Below are 21,808 nucleotides of genomic sequence, written 5' to 3' on the forward strand. Positions count from 1 at the left end.
AGTGTTCTTGCAACAAGAGGATGCTCTTCATCACAATGGTCCTTACTGGCCCTGTTTCTTAATGGGTAGTTGTTTGTGCTTGCAAACCGTTTTGTATTTGAAAGTACTAGAAAATTATTCAGAACCTCCATTTAAGATAAAGACCAGGAGCACGGACATGCAGCTTCCTCAGTTGCTGAGGTTGATAAGTAACAGTAGGAGACACAGAAACAGATCCGGGCGCTCCCACTGTGAATGACTTGGGCATGTTGTAAAGAAGTTTACTGAGCAAAACCAGAATAGGTTCACTTAAAACGTGCAGAGAAAAAAAGGGTAAGCATACCAAGCTACATTAACCAGAAAAAAAAAAAAAATAGAAGCTTTCATTCATATCAAATAGATGGGCAAACAAAACTATAAAAATCTTCTATCTTAACTGAAATTGGACAAAGACTGTGACACCTAAGAAACAACTACTATATTAGCATAGCTTCAGTTTAAATGTGTCCAAATGGCTGAGAAAGAAATGGGTGAGAGGTGAATCAAATTTGTACAAAAATAAAACCTTGATTCTGGAAATGTGTATGTGATTTTTTACAGGAAGGAGTGAAACACAAAATGGGATTCTAATACTGATTGCTTTTCCTGCACTTTCTTCTCTAGCAAAAGAGAGAAAAGAAGTTGCAAACAAACACAGTGAGATAGTACTGCACTGTTCAGTTGGGCCTGGGATCTCAGGAGTCTCTCAACATACCTTCCTTTCCTTCAGAGACCCCAAACTCTGACAAGAATGAAGACGAGAAACTGCACGTTCGTTCTGCAGGCAGCCAGCTCCCTTCTCATTTATTATTCTTCCACTATTTCTGTTTCTTTTTCTTATTGCTTAAATCTTTCTTTTTTACTATCTCAAATGTAGACTTTTAGCACGTTCTGTATCACATTATGTCATACTGGAACAGCTCCTCAAAATGCTAAAGTTCACTTGTGATTATTTATCTAAAAGCTTTGTTTTCTTTTAAATCGTATATATTCTGTTGAACTGTATCTACTGAGAGCTAAACAATCAAGCCTTCAACCTGCCATCTCAAAGAAGTTGATGTAAAAGAGTCCAAGTAGGGTTTACTGTCGGTCTGTAATGAGAGTAAAATTATAAATCTCTGTACTGAAAGCCAGCTGCTTCATTCTTAACTCTGATCCCCACCCCCCGTTTTCTTTCACATTCTAGCTAGCATACAGCTGTAATAAATGTGGCTCTTCTCACAAGCCATGCAGATGTTAACAGTTCTGTAGGACATCAAGAAACATTTCAAGAATCTTGTAAGTGCTGACTAAACTTGCTTGAATTACCCACACTACCTCCTCCACATTCCTATTCAGTAACATTAGCCTTCCTGAATGTATTAAGGGAAAAAAAATAATTAGCATTTAAGCCAAGACATGAATACCTAGGTCTAAATGCTCTATCAATAAACAAGGAATGTTCTTATGCCACCAGACAACAGATATTCAGATAGTGAACCAAAATAAGTCCATTTATTCTTTGTCAAGATAACTAATGCATTCTTCATTTCTTATCTATGCAAGAGTGGCTAAATGACTGTCTGAAAATAAAGACTTTATAAAAGTCACTCCTGGATGTATTTAAAAAAAAAGGATCAGAACTATAGCAAGATCTTTTCTAGTAATCAAGTGGATTAATACTAAATTAGAGTGAACGAGTTCAAAGTGCTACCTTTGAACATATTATTAAAAGTTATATTAGCATGACAGTCACATGCATTAAAGATTAAGGTAAAGCCTCAAACCACAGTTGGTTCGGGCTGCAGCAAAAGCCCAGCAGTGCAGGTACAGGACTAGATACCAAATGGCATTCATTTAACAGGCCTGTACTAGAGATACTGTTTAATATTCTTCCCTCTTCAAGCAGTATGCTGGTTTTGGCTGGGGTAGAGTTAATTTTCTTCACAGCTGGTGAAGAAAATTCTTCATAGCTAGTATGGGGCTATGTCTTAAATTTGTGCTGGAAACACAGTTGATAATTCAGGGATGCGTTTTTTGTTACTGCTGAGCAGTGCTTACATAGTGTCAAGGCCTTTTCTGCTCCTCACACCTCCCCTCCAGCGAGCAGGCTGGGTGTACAAGGAGTTAGGAAAGGACACAGCTGGGACAGCTGACCCCAACTGACCAAAGGGATATCCCACACTATATTACATCATGCTCAGTATATAAAGCTGGGGGAAGGTTGGCTGGGACATGGGGGGCCGCTGCCTGGGGAGTGGTTGGGCATCATTTGCTTGGTGGTGAGCAATTGTTTTCATTTGCATCACTTGTCTTTCTTGGGGTTTGTTCCTCTCTGTTATCTCCCTTTCATTACAATTTTTTTAATTATTGTTGTCGTCATTGTTATTACTACTACTATTTTATTTTCTTTCCATTCCATTATTAAACTGTTCTTATCTCAACCCATGAGTTTTCTCACTTCTATCCTTCCAATTCTCTTCCCCCATCCTGCTGGGGGGGAGTGAGCAAGCAGCTGTGTGGTGCTTAGTTGTTGGCTGAGGTTAAATCATGACAAGCAGCAGGCTTAAGTCTTCTTTTCTGGGGTAGGACTTTCAAATCAGTTGAAGCAGTTTAGAGACACAGTCAACAACAAAGGCGAAAGTACTCATGTATTGCTCCAGACACTTGAAAATCCCACATCAAATACCCTACCCTGTGTGTAAACTTCACACTTTGCAAAACCTACAGGAAGGAGGGCTGCAGAGCAATGCACAGCACTGAGCTACAAAAGGATCACAATCTTTGACAAGTTCAGAAACAAAATGTTCAGTCAAGAGTTTCTACAGTGCAGTTTTGAGATTATCTCCAGTCAAGTGTCAATCGCAGCAGAGTTTCAAAAAGGACAGGGTAGGGAGAAATAAAACAAACACATCAGTACATTTCCTGCAAGGGATCAATAAAAAGACATCACTTCTACAAAGACTTACATACCTGATCAACTTCAGATACTTATTCTATCATGGTAGCATGCCTGAAGTTAAAATAAAGTCTTTTAAGATGTAGGGCCTTAATAATCTACCATGAAATGCGGAATTCAGGGTATTATTTGTTCTTTAATTTAGCAATACAGGAAGCCTTAAAATTAAGCAGAATTGCAATGTGCTATTTTCTGAATGCTTCATGACACTGCTTTTGGAGTAATTTCATCAAAATGTCATTAAAAGTATATTTAAGCATTTTGAGATAAGCAAAAAGACAATAGACTACAACCTTAAAAGAAGTTAATGTAATATTAACAGAAGCTACGTAATTAGCTAGTCCAAAACCTCAAACTGTCTTTAAGCTTCCATGAACAAAATAAATTGAAAGGAGAGAGCAGGAAGAAAAGAACTTAAAGAAAAAAAGAGAAAAATAAAGAGATGGGAATGAAAACCCACACAAGCCTGAGTCCCTCACTGCTGTTATTCCTCCACAAGCGGAAATGCTCGGCTCAGTCCTGGCTTAGGAGGCATAAACATCATTGAAATTCAAAGGCAGCTCCAAGAAAGAGGACGCCTCAATTGGTATGCAAGTGGTGTTTTCTCGCCCTGAATACATTATGAACTTGCAGCATGCTAATATGCCATGCTATCATAAGCACCAGATGGAACAGTAGGCAGTATATGTCCCATCAAACCTCAGGAAGATGTATTAATGTTCCTGCTCTTTTTTTTTTCCTTCCTTTCCCCTCCCCCTTCCCTACTACAACCCTTCAGCTGTGTCCCTAGACTGGCACATTTCTTAGCATCAGTCACCTGCTCCTGAAAGCACAGTTCTCCAGGGTTGCCTCATCTTCACCAGGTGGTGCCAAGCATCTTTTCGATCTTTCTTTCTCGCAGAAGGTAAAGGCCACAAGACGTCTCAGGCTGTGCTTACTGAAGGGTACCATGTACAAAAGGTAACATCATGAGATAAATGATAGATGAAAAAAGACTTTGGGCTTAAAGGTACCACAATTGTTTTAAATTATGTATAAGTAGCGTGGCACAAATTTTCCCCTACTATTGGCAAATGAAGAACTGGGGGCAGTGACAAAGGGTAAGATTTTCTATATAACCAAATAAAACAGGAAACTGGATTAAAGTTCTTTGAACGGAATTCCTTTTGTCACCACACTGGAAACCTTTTCAGAGAAGATGAACACAATTCAACAGCTATTTATAGGGTAGAGGGCAGGGTTTAATTTTAAGTCAGAGTATAAAATGGCACACAGGTAAATTAGTTCACAGGACTTTATTTTCTTTTTTGTTACACACATGACATTCTTTGGCTTTTATGACTAAAGAATTGCTTGGACACCTATGTATGGTTCTAAAGAAGTACAGAATTTTAATACTGCTTTGCATCATTAACAAATTTAGTCCCAAGCAGGTTTTATATGTCTAAAGAGAAATGTAATCTAGTATTCTGTATGAAAGTATATGCATACCTATACAAAACTAAAACACAGGAAAAGTTCAGGTAATACCAGAAGATCTATCTTGTCATAGAAATATGCCTCCTACTGAAATATAGTTTGCAAGAAATTTTTTTCCCCTTCTACTGGGCCCTTCAAAAGATAAAATAATGTCCTGAAGACTGAAAATGAAAAGTCTGTGCATTCAAGCCACAAGTAAGAAAGACCTGAGATGCCTGAAGGAAAGCAAATCAGCTTTTTGTATTTGAAGTTTTAATGTTCAAGGTTTTTTAAGCACATTTGCTTTTCAGAAAGAAATCACATCAGTAAACATTTTGCTAATTTCTGATATTTTAGAAACCACCTGCTGATTTACAAACAGCTCTCACTAAGCATGTAGATCCATTATTTTCCTAACAACATTAGCCTTCTCGTAAGTACAGTCTAATTCTGCAAGACGCTGAGTATTCACAACTCACACAAACTTTTCCAGAAATTAACATTGCTCAACACCATACAAGAGCTACATGAGTTACCTGCTGCATAGACAGGATTTTTGCAAGTATTTAGGGTCTGGTTTACAGGGACTTCCACCAGCCATCCAATCCCAACTAAAATTAAAAAAAAAAACCAAAAACTTTTTCTTTCAAGCAAAGGACTTTATGACTGTTATTCACAAATAACAGGCATTATTCTAGCATCTATGAAGTCCAGATAAACTCTAATGCAAGGATGTCTTAGGAACTGAGTCACAAACCAGACCTTTTTTTTTTTCTTTTTATCTTCCTACTCAATACTGGGGGGCTTGTTTTGTTTCTTAATACATAGCCTTTAAGGATAATTTGCTAGATTATGATTTGCATTGTGCAAATAAGTCTATTCAAGTCCATTATCCTGCATTATAAAGTAATTTCTGACACCTTAACAGCACTCAATTTAATTACAACACACTGAAACAGTACAGCTGACTCCCAAAGGAATCTGTTTGGATCAGAAGATGATGGTATATGCTAGCTGCTGATCCTCTTTCACCATCAGATTCACAATCAACTGTTTCAAAGAACAGTATCAGAACATCTGCATCATCGTATTATTTTGCGGTAAAAAGCCCTCCAAAACCCAGCAACTGCAGGCAAGAATGCACATATCCTAGAGTTGTAAGCAGACATACAGCAGCCTTGCTGTAATGATCAATAGAGACAAAAGAAAAAAAAAAAAAAAGGCTTTGATTTTGATTCAGCAAGCATCTATTTCTGCAGCAGAACCCCATTGGGGAATTCATCTGGGCATCTATTCCATATCTAGTGTGGCAGGACAGCAAAAACACTTAGAGCCTCCAAAAAGAAAAACACTTGTAACAAGACTATTAGGCATTCCTGGTGATTAAGTAATAGACACTCAACTCATTATTTCAAGACTGTCTTGTACCAATGCCACAGACAAAACCGTGCAGTCATATTTGCCGGTGTCAGAATGAAATCAAGGCACTGCAATTTTCTGTATTTTTTCAAGAAAAAGCAAGTTATTTAGCAGCATCCACAAAGCTCTTTCTGAAAGAATACAGAGCTTAGCTAAGGAGAGAGTATATCATTTCTCTTGTGGCTCTATGGAGGGATGCAGGTCGATACCTGAAATGTAGGCAGTATTTTTATCTTTGGAGCTTTTACAGACTCTCAAGAGCAATTTGAAGCAAAAGCTTTAAGGCAGCATAAACTAAAGAATTCTGGTTTGCTGGTCACTGAAGATTAAATACCATTGCTTTTCTTCCTTAAAATGAAAATAATTGGAAATTACTAGTCTACCAATTAAGATGGCAGAAGAAAAGGCCTGGCTGGTCAGCTGAGAAGCAACCACACAAATCCAACCTTTATTCCACCAAGACTTTATTCTGTCCACCACCACCACTTTATTCTGTCTATGCATAAATGTCTGAAGAGGGCAAAGAAAGACTACACTGGCTCTTCCTCAGACAGCACACAGCTTGCTGTATACACTCTGAAGACTCTGATTTCATACCAAGCTCTCAATGGAAATTTCATGAACAGACTCATCTCCTGTGCAGCAAGCTTGCTTATTAAATATAGAAACCCCAAAGATAGATTTGCTTTTACAACCAGAGAATAATGTAAAGAGAGATGTAAGTAAATTAACAAAACAAGTATTCTTCATAATACTTTAAAAATTTAACAGGAGAGACACAAATAGCATTCCCAGAGAGGCCACAGTCTTACTTCTCCGTTTGCAAGTGGACAATAAAGGGCTCACACTGACTATTAAGGATTCAGAAAAGTAAAACATACATTCGTTTCTGCTCAATCTCCTTTTCAAATTGCAAAGGATTTTTGTTTCTGAAGATGCTGTGCAGTGTAATGGAAATCTCTGTGTAAAATAGTCAAATATTGACCTTAATAAAATAATTCCAAGATCTAATATGAGTAAGATCAACAGAATCACATAATCAGCTAGGCTGGAAAAGACCTTTAAGATTATCAAGTCCAACCTTTACCCCAGGACTGCGAAGTCCATCACTAACCCATGTCACTTTTATCTTTTACAGCATTGGCCAGATGAAGTTCCAATTTTCTCCCTGCATAGCCTAATAATATCCTTGTACTCCTCATACACAGGTGACACTCCCTTCTTCCACAGGTGACAGATTCTCCTTTTTTCCCTTGAGGTCAAGCAGTATCTATCTGTTCAACCACGCTGGTTTCTTCCCCACCGGTTCAATTTTTGGCACTTGGGGACCACCTGCTCCTGTGCCTTGAAGATTTCATTCTTGAAGAGTGTCCAGCCTTCCTGGACCCTTTTGTCCTTCAGTAATGTTGAAGAATTCTGCCAGCCAGCACCCTAAACAGGCCAAAGTCAGCCCTCCAGAACTCTGAAGTGGAGGTTTTGCTCACCTTCTTCCGGGCTTATTCAAGGATCGAAAATTCTATCATTTTGGTGATCGCTTTGACGAAGATGGCCTCCAATCATCACATCACCCACCAGTCCTCTGTTTGTGAACAGCAGATCTAGACAGGCATCTCCCCTAGTTGGCTCACTAACCAGCTGGGACAGGGCATTATCTTCCACACCCTCTAAGAACCTCCTGGATTGTTCCCCTTCTGCTCTGTTGTACTTCCAGTGGACACCTGGTAGGTTGAAGTCCCCCAAGGGCTAGTAATAGTGAAACTTCTCCCAGTTGTTTGAAGAACACTTTATCCGTAGCTTCATCCTGGCTAGGTGGTCAATAACAGACTTCCACCAGGATTATTTGCTTGGTTGGCCTTCCCCATGATCTTCACCCACAAACATTCAACCGTCTCACCCACAACATTAAATTCCAGGCAGTTGATGCACTCCCTGACATACAACACAAACGCACCACCTCGTTTTCCTTGCCTATCCTTTCTGAAGAGCCTGTAGCCATACATTGCAGCACTCTAATCAGGCAAAACATTCCACCACATTTCTGTGATGGTGACTGTCATTATTTTCCTGCTTCACAATGGCTTCCAGCTCCTCCTGTTTGTTGCCCATGCTGCAGGCATTGGCACAGATGCATTTAAGTTGCCCTGAGGATCTGACATCCAACAGCAGCATGCTACCGCCTGGCTCATTCTAGCAAGCCCAGTGTTATTCCTTTCTTTCCCCTTCCAACCTAGTTTAAAGCCCTCCCTATGAGCCCTGCTAGTTCCTGGGCTAAGATCCTTTTTCCCCTTTGGGACAGGCGTACTCCATCTGCCACCAGCAAGCCTGATGCCACATAGACTGACTCATGGTCAAAAACCCAAAATTTTGATGTTGACACCAGTCCTGGAGCCAGGAATTAATTTGCAAGATTTTTCTTGTGCTACCATTGTCATTGTTCGTGACTGGCAGGAGGGACAAGAAAACTACTTGCGTTTGGGATAACCCTGAACCAGTTGCCCCAAGGCCCTGAAGTCCTTTTTGAGTCCCCTCAGGGTCCTTGTTGAAGAGATTTCCTCATTGCCTACCTGGAAGATTAGTAAAGGATAGTAATAACTGGGCTGTACCAGTTTTTCTGGTGATGCCCCTTGCCCTGTTCCCCAGGGAGGCAGAAGACTTCCCGGTGAGTTGGGTCAGGTCAACATATGTGGCCCTATGTTCCTTGCAGGGTAGAGTCACCAATCACCATCACTTTTCTATTTTTCCTAGGTCATGATACGAGGCATTCTCTGACTATTCCATGGTGACTCTTCTAACCTGGATGATCTTTATCTACTTTATCATCTTCCTCATTTTCCTGATCCTCAAGTACCAGGGCCTCAAACCTGTTGTAGAGGGGTACGGTTCTACAACAGTATAGCTGCTTCCAACCTACCCTGTCTCCTAGGTCCCCTCCACCTGCCTAGTGGCAAGAGGGTAGGCAATCCCCAATTTCTTTTATTCTGGGTGGCTGGCTTGCTTCTCCCAGGGATGGTAAAATACGGCTCACCAGTCAATCTTCTCAGATTCCCTTATGCTCCTTAGCCGTTCCACCTCTTTCCAAGCTCTGCCATCATGCAGAGCACATCATCAACCCGGTGACACCTTGCATAGCTACCATCCAACATCATCAACAGGTTCTGACACTCACTGCAGCCAGATACCTGGCCGGCTACATGTTTTTGAGGGACATCTGTCTGGATTGCCATGTCCTTTGTGGCCAGCAGAGAGGACTTAGGTTTCTTTGCCTTCTGCTGTGAGGATGCCATCCTTGAGCCACTTCTTGATGACCACTGGCTGCGCTTACCTCTTAAGTTCGCCAGGCTTTTGGGCCCTTCCCACTCACTGCTGCTGCCACCCAATGCCCTTGTTTATCTGCTCCATCTGCTGTGCTCTCAAGGGCAGTGTTTCATCCATTCAGCGGTAGTGCTGTCCCTCCTGGTGCTGTCCCCTATGAGTCAGCTGCTGAGTCAGCAGAGCTGCCAGCTCCTGGGCAAGTCCTGGCAAGAACCTGGGGCTCCCTTTGTGGCTCTTATCATTCAGGACCAAGACTCCCGGACGCTGCGTTTTCCACACTTTCCAGTGCTGGAGGTGCTCTCTCTACAGCTACTTGCTTTGGCAAAAAAAAAAACTCTTTCAGGACCCTAGAGCGAGGAGATGCTTCAGTGCCACAAAAGAATGAACTCAACCAATGTGGACCACCTGAATTCTAGAAACAGAGTTTTATCACTGTTCTCCATCTGTCAGAGGAGAAATATAAACTAAAACACCCAAGACCAAAAACGTAGTAAAAGCTGTCAGAAACCAGTTTCCAAGAAGAAAACTGATGCCTTTCCAAGCTATTCAATGGCTATGACATCTGACCTCACTGGATATCTAATTATACCCTTTCTTTTACAGACATAACCAAAGTTGCTTTAATGAGAATTTTTCAAAAGCCTTCTTTATTGTGTTAATAACTCTCGAAATCCCTATGGTTCACTCAGTATTTCTTGGTGTGTGCTTTCAAAATTGATACAAACACCAATTCCTTCTCAAAAACAACAAGGTTATTACATCCTTTTCTAAAGATCATTTCTGTACACTGCAGTGCTTATAGTTTAAGAAGGTGGAAAGTGGTGTACCCTGTACAGTTCCAGGTAAAGAAAAGTAGCTAAATGAAACAGTAATGCTGTCTACAGAAAATTACCTCTGCTAAACTTCAGTTAGGAAACTTTCTCCTAACTAGAATACAAATAAATGCCTGCAAACCTAGCAGATATAATTATGAAATCAACAATTATGTGATGAAATGGACTGGAAATATAAAATTAAAACAATAAATGTTAATTTGTATTTGCTAACCATGACTGATGTGGCTGGTGCTCTGCAAGGCACAAAATCCTTCAAAAGAAAAAAATTATTAAAAAAAATCAAGGAATTGTATGGGAAAGGCACATATAGCAAAAGTCTATGGAGATGGCATTCACTTTGATTATAAAAAAGTTACAACAAAAATTCAAGGCTGTGTACACATGCTTGTTGTCCTGGCTCAAAAGGGCCACCAGAATATATCGGGAATGCGCAGTTTAAAAGCAAGAATCAAATTATGGCTGTATTTTTCATATGATATGAGTGCACACATTTTCCAAACTGTAATCTTGCGGCAGGAAGACTATTTGAGTCATGTGTGTTTGCATGACTCACAAAACACATATTAAGCACAGATCTGAAAAAAGGAAGGAGAAAGGCCCTGTATCACTAAAATCAGGAGACTACTCCTTTAGCAGGATGTGGTTTCAAAACAGAAGTGCAGCAAGACAGTGAATCCAGCACCACTAGAAGAATCAGAGGGGAAAAAGGGGACTACAAGAATCTGCACCATAGATGCACAGGGGGACTCCCAAGGATTGAAGAAGGGGATAATACGCATATAAAGAAAATTCAAATATAGCATTAGAACTGAAAGGATATCAAGTTAAATTTTAGAGATGCTTTCTGAATTACTTACAGAAGACAGAATAGTGCATTAACCCACAGAAAAGATGTATCAATAAGCTGGAAAGGACAATAGACTTCGAAAGGTAAAGCATATTCCTTCTTGAATCATCATTTCACACTTCACTGCAGTTAAGCATATGCAAATCTCACTTCCTGCAAATCTCAATTCATTACAGCAAACCCCTTTTTTAACCAAGAACGATATAGGTCTGACTCTATACCAGATCTGCACGAACTTGCAGTATGCTTGAAGGGTTACTAAAAATACATTTTTCTTCCTAATTCCTCAGCCTCTCCTCCAAGAGGTGATCAATACTGATTCCTTTTGCTCTTCTACTTCCACACCTCTATTGGTCTTTGTCAGCTCAGTATTGTCAATATGCAAAAATACAGCAGAGCTCGTTACAGTCTGCTTCCAAAGGGATGTCCATAATGAATGAGAACCATATGAGCAGTACTCCTAATAATTGAGTCCACTGCTGATGGTATTTCCTTTCAAACTTCAGAAATATTTCCTGCCACCTTTGACTTACACTTTCTGTCTGTTTAAAAGCACGGTTAAGTTGCAGGCATGGTTCCAGAACATATATCCACACTAATACTGAAATAGCAGGTTGGATAATTTAAATTAAATCATATGTGTGGGTCCTACCAGATAGTTATTCCTCATGAAAATTTCACAAGATTGCTATATCCCAAGAGCAAGAAGAAGTAGAAATAAATGCACAAATCATTATGCAACATCATGGAAAAGCTCAAGTAATGCTGTAGCTTTTTCATGCCATAGGAATTTGGGCAGGAGATTTTTAGAAGCTGGATCAGTTCAGTGTCTCTTTTGACACTACAGCCCTAAACCAGCTGCAAGAACATCACTACCAGGTGGTGTGCTGCAGTACAAGACAAAACCAAAAGGTCTGCAAACTTGTAGTGAAGCAGCTCCTCTCAAATCCCAAGGTCTCCAGCAACTTTTCTCAAGTTCTTCTGCAATTAATGCTCACAATGAGGCTATTTCTTCACAATCTGCCTCTAAGTGGCAGTAAAGAAGAAACTGCTACTAGGGAAAAAATAAAAAACACCAACAACACAGAGAAATAAATTCAGCTTTTGTATGTGGAAGAAAAGCTCCATGAGCTACTACAGGAAGGAGGTGCAACCCTTTCAGCGAGGACTGAGCTTGACCATTCTGCTCTCCGACTAGCATGGAAAGGCAAAGTTCATTCTGCAAGTTACAGATCAAATAATGGCTTCAGATCCAATTGGAGGAATACGTCACTTTAGGTGCTGCCGAAACTCCCCCCCGAAACACAACACAAAAGCCAATGCTACAGATTGCTCTGCTCTCCCCTACACTGCACGGGGCTAAAGCACCTCAGACTTCGTATCTAAAACAAGTAACAGATCCAGTAGAACAAAGAATCATGCAGGCTGAAGTGACCTCAGGAGATTAGATAGTCCATGCCCTACTGCCTCAAAGCATGTGCAGTTACATCAAGTGGCCAGAGGGTTGTCCAATATGGCATCTTCCATAACAAAAATGCCACTATGTTTCTGGACAACCTGTTTCGGTTTCTGACCACCCTTATGGTGAAGGATTTTTTTTGTTTGCATCTACTGGGGATTTATCATGTTCTATTACGTGTGCCTACTGCCTCTCATCCTATCACTATGCACCTCTGAGAAGAGTCTGGCTCCATACATCTTCTTTACACGCTCCCATGATAGAAAAGATATTAAGTGGGTTATATTTAACTAGCAACTGCCTACAGCTCACAAACAGGGAAATACTGGAGATAGGATGCTTTACTCCTACCTTTCAAGAGCCTCAGTAACTTGGAGACATGGGATCCACAGCACTTCTCCCTCCTCCAGAAAACATGTCCATATCCTCACCTTCAGAAGATTGGCAAGTAGAACTGGTTTGCATATATATCTTGCACACTAGGCGAGACGGAAGAGGTAAGCTTTGATTTTACTCAGGTTTTTGAGGGCACGCCTCACTCTGGAAGTGAAATGCATGAACTCTGTCCTGGTTTCAGCAGTAGCAGTCATTTTTCTCCTTCTTAGTAACTGGTGCAGTGCTGTGTTTTGACTTTCAGCCTGGGAATAGCGCTGATATCCCCGATGTTTTTAGTTGTTGCTCGGTAATGTTTACTCTGACCAAGGACTTTCTGAGTCTCATGATCAGCCAGGGGGGGAGGGGAAGCTGGGAGGAAGCAGAGACAGGACACCTGTCCCAAACTAGCCAAAGAGGTATTCCATACCACAGCACGTCATGCCCAGTATATAAACTGGGGGCAGTTACCCCGAAGGGCAGGATCACTGCTCGGTAGGGCTGGGTGTCGGTTGGCAGGTAGTGAGCGGTTGTATTCTCTTCCCTTGTTATTTCCCTTATCATTATTATTATTGGCGGTAGTAGTAGTGGTTTGTGTTACCCCTTAGTTTCTGGGCTGTTCGTATCTCAACCCCGTGGGAGTTACATTCTTTCGATTCTCCTCCCCATCCCTCTGGGAGCACAGGGAGTGGGCGAGTGGCTGCATGGTTCTGAGTTGCCAGCTGGGCTTAAACCACAACAAATTCAAATCCTCCTTCATCTTACTCAAGCTCAGGTCTGTAATGTATTCCCACAGCAGGGGGATGGAAGGGGAAGCTACTGCCCAGCAGTAACTTATATGGGATGGGAGTAATCTCCATTGTTCTTATCCTGCCTGAGAACTGAGCAGGCAATATTTCAGGAGGGATAAAGGCCTGAGATCAACAGCAGCAAGGATGATGCAGCTCCCACACTGCTCCTGAGCTTAATCTGGTGACTTTCGCATACAAGAGGCAGAAATACCGTGTACACTGGAGAATAAAACATGGTGCGGAGATGGCTTTGCTCCTGGAGAGTTAAGCCAGGGAATACAGACAGCACGGTACAGCATGGCAAGGCTTCACCAGCTTTGCAGAGGAACTGAGTGAACATGCAGTTAGCATAGTGGGATACTGAATGAAATCAGCCTTGCCAAGTGTGCCAATATGGCTAGACTATGTCTGCATACAAGTGAAAATCCAAGTGCTGCTGCTCTGCCCTGTGGATTTCCTGATTTAGTCTCTACTCGCCTCAGCATCACTGGCTCTGTGCTCCATCTTAGACCACACTTTTCTGGAAACATGAAAGTAAGCCTGCACTTGTGAAAAAAACAACATTTCTGAATATGCGTTGGGCTTCCTCTGAGATTATACACCAGATCCAACTGTGCAAACATCTCAGACACAGAAATGCTTCAATTCCAAAAAGAAATACAGGTGTGAACTCAGCGCTGGCCTCCTTAACCCTATCGATATTCAGACAGATCTTAGCCTGCACAAGATGCACGCCTGGGAAACTTTGAAGCTGTATTAGTGGTGCGTGTGGAATGAGGAGAAGGTTGAGGGATGTAATTTTGGATTTGGTAGCCAGCTAGTGCTTCAAGTGCAGAAGTCATCTCGGGTGCTTAGCCATCTTGTGTGCTTAGCTTTAGTCTGTGAGCTGGTAGCAAGGGATCAGGCTTCAGCTGTTTTGTTGTAGAGTTATTGCTGATGTACAAACTTGGAAGAAGAAAGAATGCAGCAAACAAACAAGAAAACTGGTACAGGTACATGTACAGGTCTGAAAAGGGCCAGATGATATGTCTTCCTCTACTCTTAGGTATATCAACTTGCCTATCTGGACTTTTCAAATTGGCATATCGCATCACTTTACAATTTATTTTACCCAAAATTGGTATTCAAGCTTTTTAAAAAAAAAAAAAAAATCACATATACACAGATCACATTGATTTGCAAGTTATGATGATTATGCCTTAAATACGAGTGTGGAGCCCAAAATCTTCAAATCAAGATGTGAACGGTACTAAACACCCTGCACACATCAAGGAAGTACCAGTCCTGAGAAAGCGGTTTGTTTTTTCCTCTCCAGCTAAGGAGCTGAGTTGAGAAACACTAAATCTTCACAGGGAAAGAGTATTTAGGACCCTTCTTAAATACACACACACACACATACATATATATACATAAAGCAGCTATTTCTGCAGCATGATCTGCATCCCATGATGTGTTACCTACTTTCCATGCATACATAGCAAGATGCAGTTCACAGCCCCATGGGTTGAAAATAAGAGCAATAATGTCATACAAACTTTCTAATTTATTACTACCATAAAAGAAAAAAATTGAAAAGTAAGTCATTTCTCATCATCTCCCAAATCCTACAATATATATTTGAAGAACCTAGTGACCAATGGTCCTCTTAGGGAAAGGGCTTTTCACTCCTATCTGACTCCTGAAGAACATGAAGTCATTATGTGGGATGACTGGAATAATGTTGCAAGGTTAACACTTGGACTTCAGTATTTCCAGACACATTTTCCCTGTTTGGCAGGAAACTTGTTTTGTAAGACACAGAACTGTCCTAATATAACAGCATAGCAACTGCAACTTAAAACAGAACAAGTCGGTTAATGGACTGTTAGAGGATTTTTGCTGTATAACAGCATTTAGACACACGTATTTAAAAAACAGGTGGATAATCCAAATGTTCAGTTACTAGGACACTAACAGTTACGTCCATGGCAATTTTGTTTCTGTTCTTTAAACAAATCATCACTTGCAAGCACTAATGTTAAAACCAGAAAGCCAGTCTAGTACACAGTGGCTATAAATGCCAAATCAATTTTCAGCAGATAATAAAGTCCATGTTTTACAATCAGCAATGCACTGTTTTACTACCCAAAATGTAAGCTAATAATATATAGCTCTGCTAAATGGAAAATGCAGATATGCTGTTAAGAAACGGGCTGGCTGTGAGATGATGGATCATTTCTGCTGGGACCTTCTTAAAGCTATGTGCAAATGTTTTGAAAATATCACATGATGTGGCCATGTGTTAAAAATTACAGCCAGTTAAGTTCTCTGCTAAGAAAAATATGTGGGCAATTTATGAAATGCACTCCAGGATGGAGATATCTTAAGTAAAACCAGATTTTGAAAACAAACCTTTTTTTTCTTTTTTTTTTTGAAACATGAACTATAAAAAAAAAAAGTTCCAGCCACATCTGGAGAGCAGAAGTAAAGAAAGGGTGGTCTGACCTAATACCAGGCCATCTTCTGAAAGTGCAGCATTATTTCTGAGCTACAATGACTGTGATCACTGATTGTCCTTTTAAGGAAACCATGCTGAATACTGCCATGGGCAATAATAAAGCATTTTGTAGGCCAACATCTGTTCTTTGAAAGTACTATAAAATGACTGGTAGATTTGTAATGTTTCATAAATAAAGTCTGAAATAAACAGTTCTTAAAAAAAAACAAGGGAGAGGGGGGAAAAAGGATAAAAAGAGACAACACATTCACAGTAATCAGACAAACTGGTGTATGGTATTAGATTTGAACACTGTTCCCCCAGGATCAATTATTTAGAGATAAACACTTCCTAGAATTCACTACATAGAATGACAAAATGGTTAACTTGGTTACTGCAAGCTGCATGTTAATGGGATTATCTTTCTAGAGACTTTTCTCAGAGTTGCAGTAGTGCCTTAACAGAGATCTGAATCACTTTTACAGCGTTTGATTAGGCAGCCTCACTGCTGTCACTTTGCCCTGACAGGGAAGGAAGGAGGTGAGCAGCCAGTCACAATTATAACAGTACGTGCAGTTCGTCTCTGAAGGGCAAATTTAGTTTGTGTAAGTGTTATCACTACACATAAACCAGAACCCGTCTTTATGACTTCCTGTTCTTTCCCTGAAAGAAGGACTTCAGATGTCAGAATCTCTAAAGGGATGCTTCTGAAATCAAGACTTCACACATACACAAAAGGCAATGACATAATATCAGATTACATAAAAATACACATCCTTTTAATCTCCTGTACATAATGTGCTTACTTTTAAAATACAAAATCTGCCCCAGATGGCTAATAATGCCCATTTGAAAAAAAACACCACCACAATATTAAAGGGCTAAAATATGCTGCGAACAGATTGAGAGGCAGTTCATTCTAGAGGAGAGTAAAAAAGTGCAGATGGGTGTCAAAAATAGCCAAGTGTCAGATCTGTTCAAGTATCTCCATTCTGGCACATGCTCCCAGTCACAGCTGTTAGTGTATTCTCTGTATCCAAGTGCAAGGTTTTCTAACACTCTGAGCTGACATTAAAACACACTTCTTGCTTGCTACTGCTCTAAGAGAATGCTGGAAATTAAAGATTTATTTAATGGTAAAGCTTAACAAGTATTGATAAGGCTGTACATACTCGAGTGTGGGGCATGCCATTTTGATTAAAGATGCATGAAATTTTAACCAGCAGGTAGAGTAAGTAATTTAAATGCCAAAGGCTTAATAGGTTTTCAGAAACCTCCACTCTAGGCATTCCAACACTGTTTTGCCAATAGCCCCAAATAATGCACACAGGGATCAAAACTGGTAAGATTGTGTCATTTTAGTTACATTTAAGTATCTTAATAAAACACAGAAATATTAAGAGAGTATGAGTCTCATAAAAATATAAGGGAAACAGGAGGGGAATCAAATTATACAGAATGCAGTTTTCCAAATTAATGAATTACCATGATATTTCTAATGAAGACCACATTCCCAGGAATGTAATGCATGCAAATCAAATTTGACATTTAAAGGGTTAAATTGACCTTTCATAGTCCTCAGTTGTTATCTATGCAAATTAATTTGCCCATATTTCAACCATATAAATCCTCTTAGCCTTGTGCTTTGAGCAGAGACCACTTTCTTGCTACAACCAGAGGATCAGCAAACATACCAGCAGTAGGGTACGACCGTGTATAAAAATCCTAAAAGGAAAACATTTTTCCAACAACTGGCAATACCTACATGCAACTGTGGTTGCAGCAAACTGGCAGATACTGTTTCAAAACACCATCTGTGAGGTGTACAGACTCTCTGTGATCAAGCGTAGCCTCTTCTGCCTGTCCTACCCAAATAATCCACAAGAACCAGCCAGCTGTAGGATCTCTAGCCCTGTCTTTTTTTATCCAGAGACACAGGCTGCTATAATCATGCACATGGCTTTCTCAAGTCCTTACCAAAGGGGGAGAAAAAAACCGAACAAAACACACCAAATTCAATCCACTCAGTTGTGGTCAAGCATCTCACAAAACCCCTCAGACAAATCTTCCGGCATAGAAGCCCTGTTTTCATTGGCAATAACAATTATCAATCAGACAAGTGATCATAATATCCAAGGATAATATTTTCCTGAGGAAACCGACCTATTAAAATTTCCAGCTCGGCGACAATTCCTCTAATTCAGTAGGGGTTTTTTATTGTTTTATTTTGAATCAACATATTTCAGTGATCTGCCCGGTGACAGTTAAGGACTACGATTTAGGACAATGCTGGAATAATTTGTTTTACAAATCTTCTTCACTTCTCTGACATAAGCAGCTTCTCACAGAGAGAATTCAGCTGATGGGTGAATGCTGTGAATGATATCTACCGATCAAATGTTTGCAGCTTCAAGGTAGAGCTGACAGTCACGAAAGCGAGCCCGAAGCGGCATTTCTCTTCGCTAAAAATGATCCCCCTTGCAGAGACCTGCACCCACAAAGCTGGTGACTTTCTGCTATTTCTATCCCTTTTCACTGAAACATCCAGTCCTGCTGTAAGTATCATCTCTGGCAGTTCCCTTGCACAAATTCCCCTCCCCCAAACATATACACAACAGAATTAGCATCCACAATCGCTCCATACACGTATCAGCTTGCAAATCACCCTCTATATTAAAAGAGCAAGGAAAAAAAAATACTATCAAAAAAAAAACAATTAGCGTTTCCTCATTTAAAACCAAAAGAGCTGCAATAATTTCAACTCACCAGGCATCCTTGGATAAAATATACCACACTGTAAATGGCTCTCTCCTAAAAGCAAGCTTATTTAGGGCTCAGTGCCTCCTGTTCTGGAATGAACAGAGAGAAACGAGGAGGGCCATCAGAACTGGCTGTGGCAGCGTAGCTGGAGGCAGGATGCTGGGCGCGTGCGTTTGCCAGGCAAAGACAGATGGAGAGCTGACACTCTGTATTGCACTTGGAGCAGAAATGTGAATGATGACAGGAGCACATGTGGCCTTGAACCCAGCCCTGTCTCTTCAGGCAGAACAATGACAGGGATGTGTGTGCAAATTATCACAACCCTGGCTCCCCTCAGCTGACTCCTTTTACTCTACCTTTCACACCAAGTTCCAGATGACCAAAGAATAGAAACTAAAATGCAGAGTGATAAGCTAAACACTGAATTATTCATTTTTTTCTTTAAAAGTTAACCCTTTCTTTTGCTGACAACTATTAAAGAAAAAAGCATTGCTTCCAATCAGCTCTCCTCCAAAAGTAGAAACAAATTCATTCTTTAACAGCCATAATTTTGCACACCATAGGACTACGTTTGTTTATTTAGCTGGAAATTCAAACACGCGTGAGGATATATATGAGAAAGTCCCCCTTCCTCTTCTTCCCCTCCCCACACTTTTGTCATTATTATGCTGTTTTACTATAGTGAACAGAGTATCAAAATCACTCCCTTTCTCAGATTCTCAGTAGCATGTGTAAAATAGAACACACTTAGAAAGCAGACCACTTTTATTTTACTATAGTGCTTTTAACCCCCTGGGATTCCTGCATTGATATGTTCCAAACATTTGCAGCTTACTCTCCTTTACCTTCATCGTGATCCATGGGGGATGAAAACAAAATCTTCCCTGTAAAGCTTTTTCAAAAGCTAAACAATCATGTCCTCCCAATTTGTGATTTTGCACACCCCTTAAATGTTTATCCTTCGCATGAATAACGTATGCCTGGCTAGGTTCAATGCACTCTTCCTTATTAAGCTTTAATGGACACCATGATACATAAAACTACAAGTCTTTGTTACAGTGCTTTATCTAAAGCTGGCTATTTTCTTCTCAGCAGTCCCTCTTTAGTCCTTTGTAAAACATCTCTGCCTCTTAGGAGAAACATACGCCTGACTCGCATGCCTTCTGTAGCACGTATAGCTTCACACAAAATTCTAGGCACAAGGAAAAATATCTTCTTTTTCAAAACTCTCCTCCCATTTAGCACTTGCAAAAGCCTCTCGTTTCCTATAGAATGCTTCTCTCCAGCAGTTAACACGTAGGTGCTGGTTCTGACTTTGCCTTTGCAGTATATGTTTAAACCCATATAGAAAGGCAGCGATTCTCAGTCAGGCCTTCAGCAGCCACATTTCTCTCCGTGTAAAACGCATCCTTTTGTACTTATTTATGCATCCCCCTGATTTTGCGTTATGCCATCCTCTGCCTCTGCTACGCAGAAATAACTCTGCTTTCAGGCCTTCCTCTTCCTTCCTCTAGCTGCCACAGAGCCTGATAATGATCTGTTTAGGAAAAGGACACACATGCGAAATTAAGCACAAAAAAAAATAACAACCCTTCCAATATCCGGACTGAACTCATGAATATTTCACACTTAAAGCATATGAGTCACTTCATTTACTGATATTTCCACAATAACTTTTTAACACTATCTAGCTGCCACCCTTAAGCTTCACTTAAATGGGAGACTCCTAACAGGACTGCCAAATTCAAGACACTCAAAGCAGCAAAGAAGCAGCTCCCCTCACCCCAGTGAACACCCTGGCACTGACAATCCAACGTGTCTGCTACTGGAGGTGAGTCTTTTCTTCACCTTCATCAGATATCTACTGCAATGAAGTTCTCTAATGGATTTCTGAGTGTCAGGGAGCCCAAGAGAAACACCAAAACATGAAAACGTTTTCGTGACAGACTGCTTTCGTAAAGGGGGGAAAGGCAGAGGGGGAAGGCGAGAAAAGCAAGGGAGAGAAGGAAAGTCTGGGCCACCGAGGCCTTTAAAGAATTTACCATTATTTTTATTATTTGATGCACTACTTAAAACCAGTCAGTTACTATTGTATTTGCTGTGTTTTTCTTTTTTAATGCTGTACTCTACATGAAAGGAAAAACATTTTCACAGTTGGAAGTGCAACCTTTCATCAACATAGATGCAGCCTGAATCAGCTCCAGAGTAGAATGTAACGTGTCAAAGGTGTGACGCATTTTAATAAAAACGAACAATATTCAGTTTTAAAAGAAGGTCTTAATATCAGTACACTGTAAATCCACAGACCACAGCTCACGAAATTGAACTTCCATATGCTGTGTGATTATGCATCTTTTTTCTGTGTGTAAAAAGCCTTTTTTAAGCTGTTATCTGACTACAGTAATTACCACTTAAATTGATCCACGTCAACAAAACCTGGATCCCTGGAGATTCTCACCTAGAAGTCTGCTTGTGGAAGGGGCTAACAGAATGCCTGTGCATCTGAGACTACTTCAGCATTTTCTCAAGCAGCCAGCTGCATGAATAGTTTTTCCCTCTCATTATTTAATACACTGAGGCAGGCTGCAACCCATTTGGCAGTCCTCCCTGAATAAATATCTGTGGATATTTATTCGCTCTGCCCACCCCACCCCCATTTTTAATGCAGTCACTTAAAACTTGCCCTAACAGTTTTTGCACAAGGTCTGAAATTTTAGCAGGCCAAGCAAAGGTGGACAGCCCTTTCTGTAAAACAGTTTTGTTCTCCACTAAGAAAGGAAAGGCAGTGGTTTTAACACACTGTACCACAAGAGTTGGTAGTATCTGTAATACCAAAATGAAAGGGATACAGAGAATGAAAAACCCAGAAGATAATCTTCAGCCAGTTTCTTTATGGTGTACATTATGCTACACCTTCCTGGGTGGGAATCAGCCTCTTCTTTGACAATCATTCAAAACACTTTACAAAATAATATTAAAGAATCCTCTACAACTCTTAATATCTTGAAAATGGGTAAAAAAGGCAGAACAGTTTCCACACTTGTATATGTGAAAGGGGAAAATAATTTTTATGCAGTGGATGATATAAAGTCACCAAGACATAGATCTGATGGAAAAGAGAG

At 40.4% G+C, this 21,808-nt stretch overlaps 1 protein-coding gene across 8 annotated transcripts in view; it reads right to left on the reverse strand.

The window, feature by feature from the left end:
* The window catches only part of RUNX1T1 (RUNX1 partner transcriptional co-repressor 1), a 118,156-nt gene that overhangs the window by 64,651 nt on the left and 31,697 nt on the right, over window positions 1–21,808 (reverse strand). Inside the window, exon 1 of one of the 8 annotated variants that reach the window (XM_057402987.1) lies at window positions 18,693–18,872. The exons of the other annotated variants lie outside the window; for them this stretch is intronic. Within the exon in view, the coding sequence (XP_057258970.1) occupies window positions 18,693–18,699 (7 nt within the window). The 5' untranslated portion in view covers window positions 18,700–18,872. Of the gene's footprint in view, window positions 1–18,692; window positions 18,873–21,808 lie in introns of those variants that run through there. 8 annotated transcript variants of the gene reach the window in all.

Source organism: Pezoporus wallicus, unplaced genomic scaffold, assembly GCF_028554395.1.
Source record: "Pezoporus wallicus isolate ANWC-B61680 ecotype Strahan unplaced genomic scaffold, APGP_CSIRO_Pwel_v1 contig_2456, whole genome shotgun sequence".
Classification (NCBI taxonomy): domain Eukaryota; kingdom Metazoa; phylum Chordata; class Aves; order Psittaciformes; family Psittacidae; genus Pezoporus; species Pezoporus wallicus.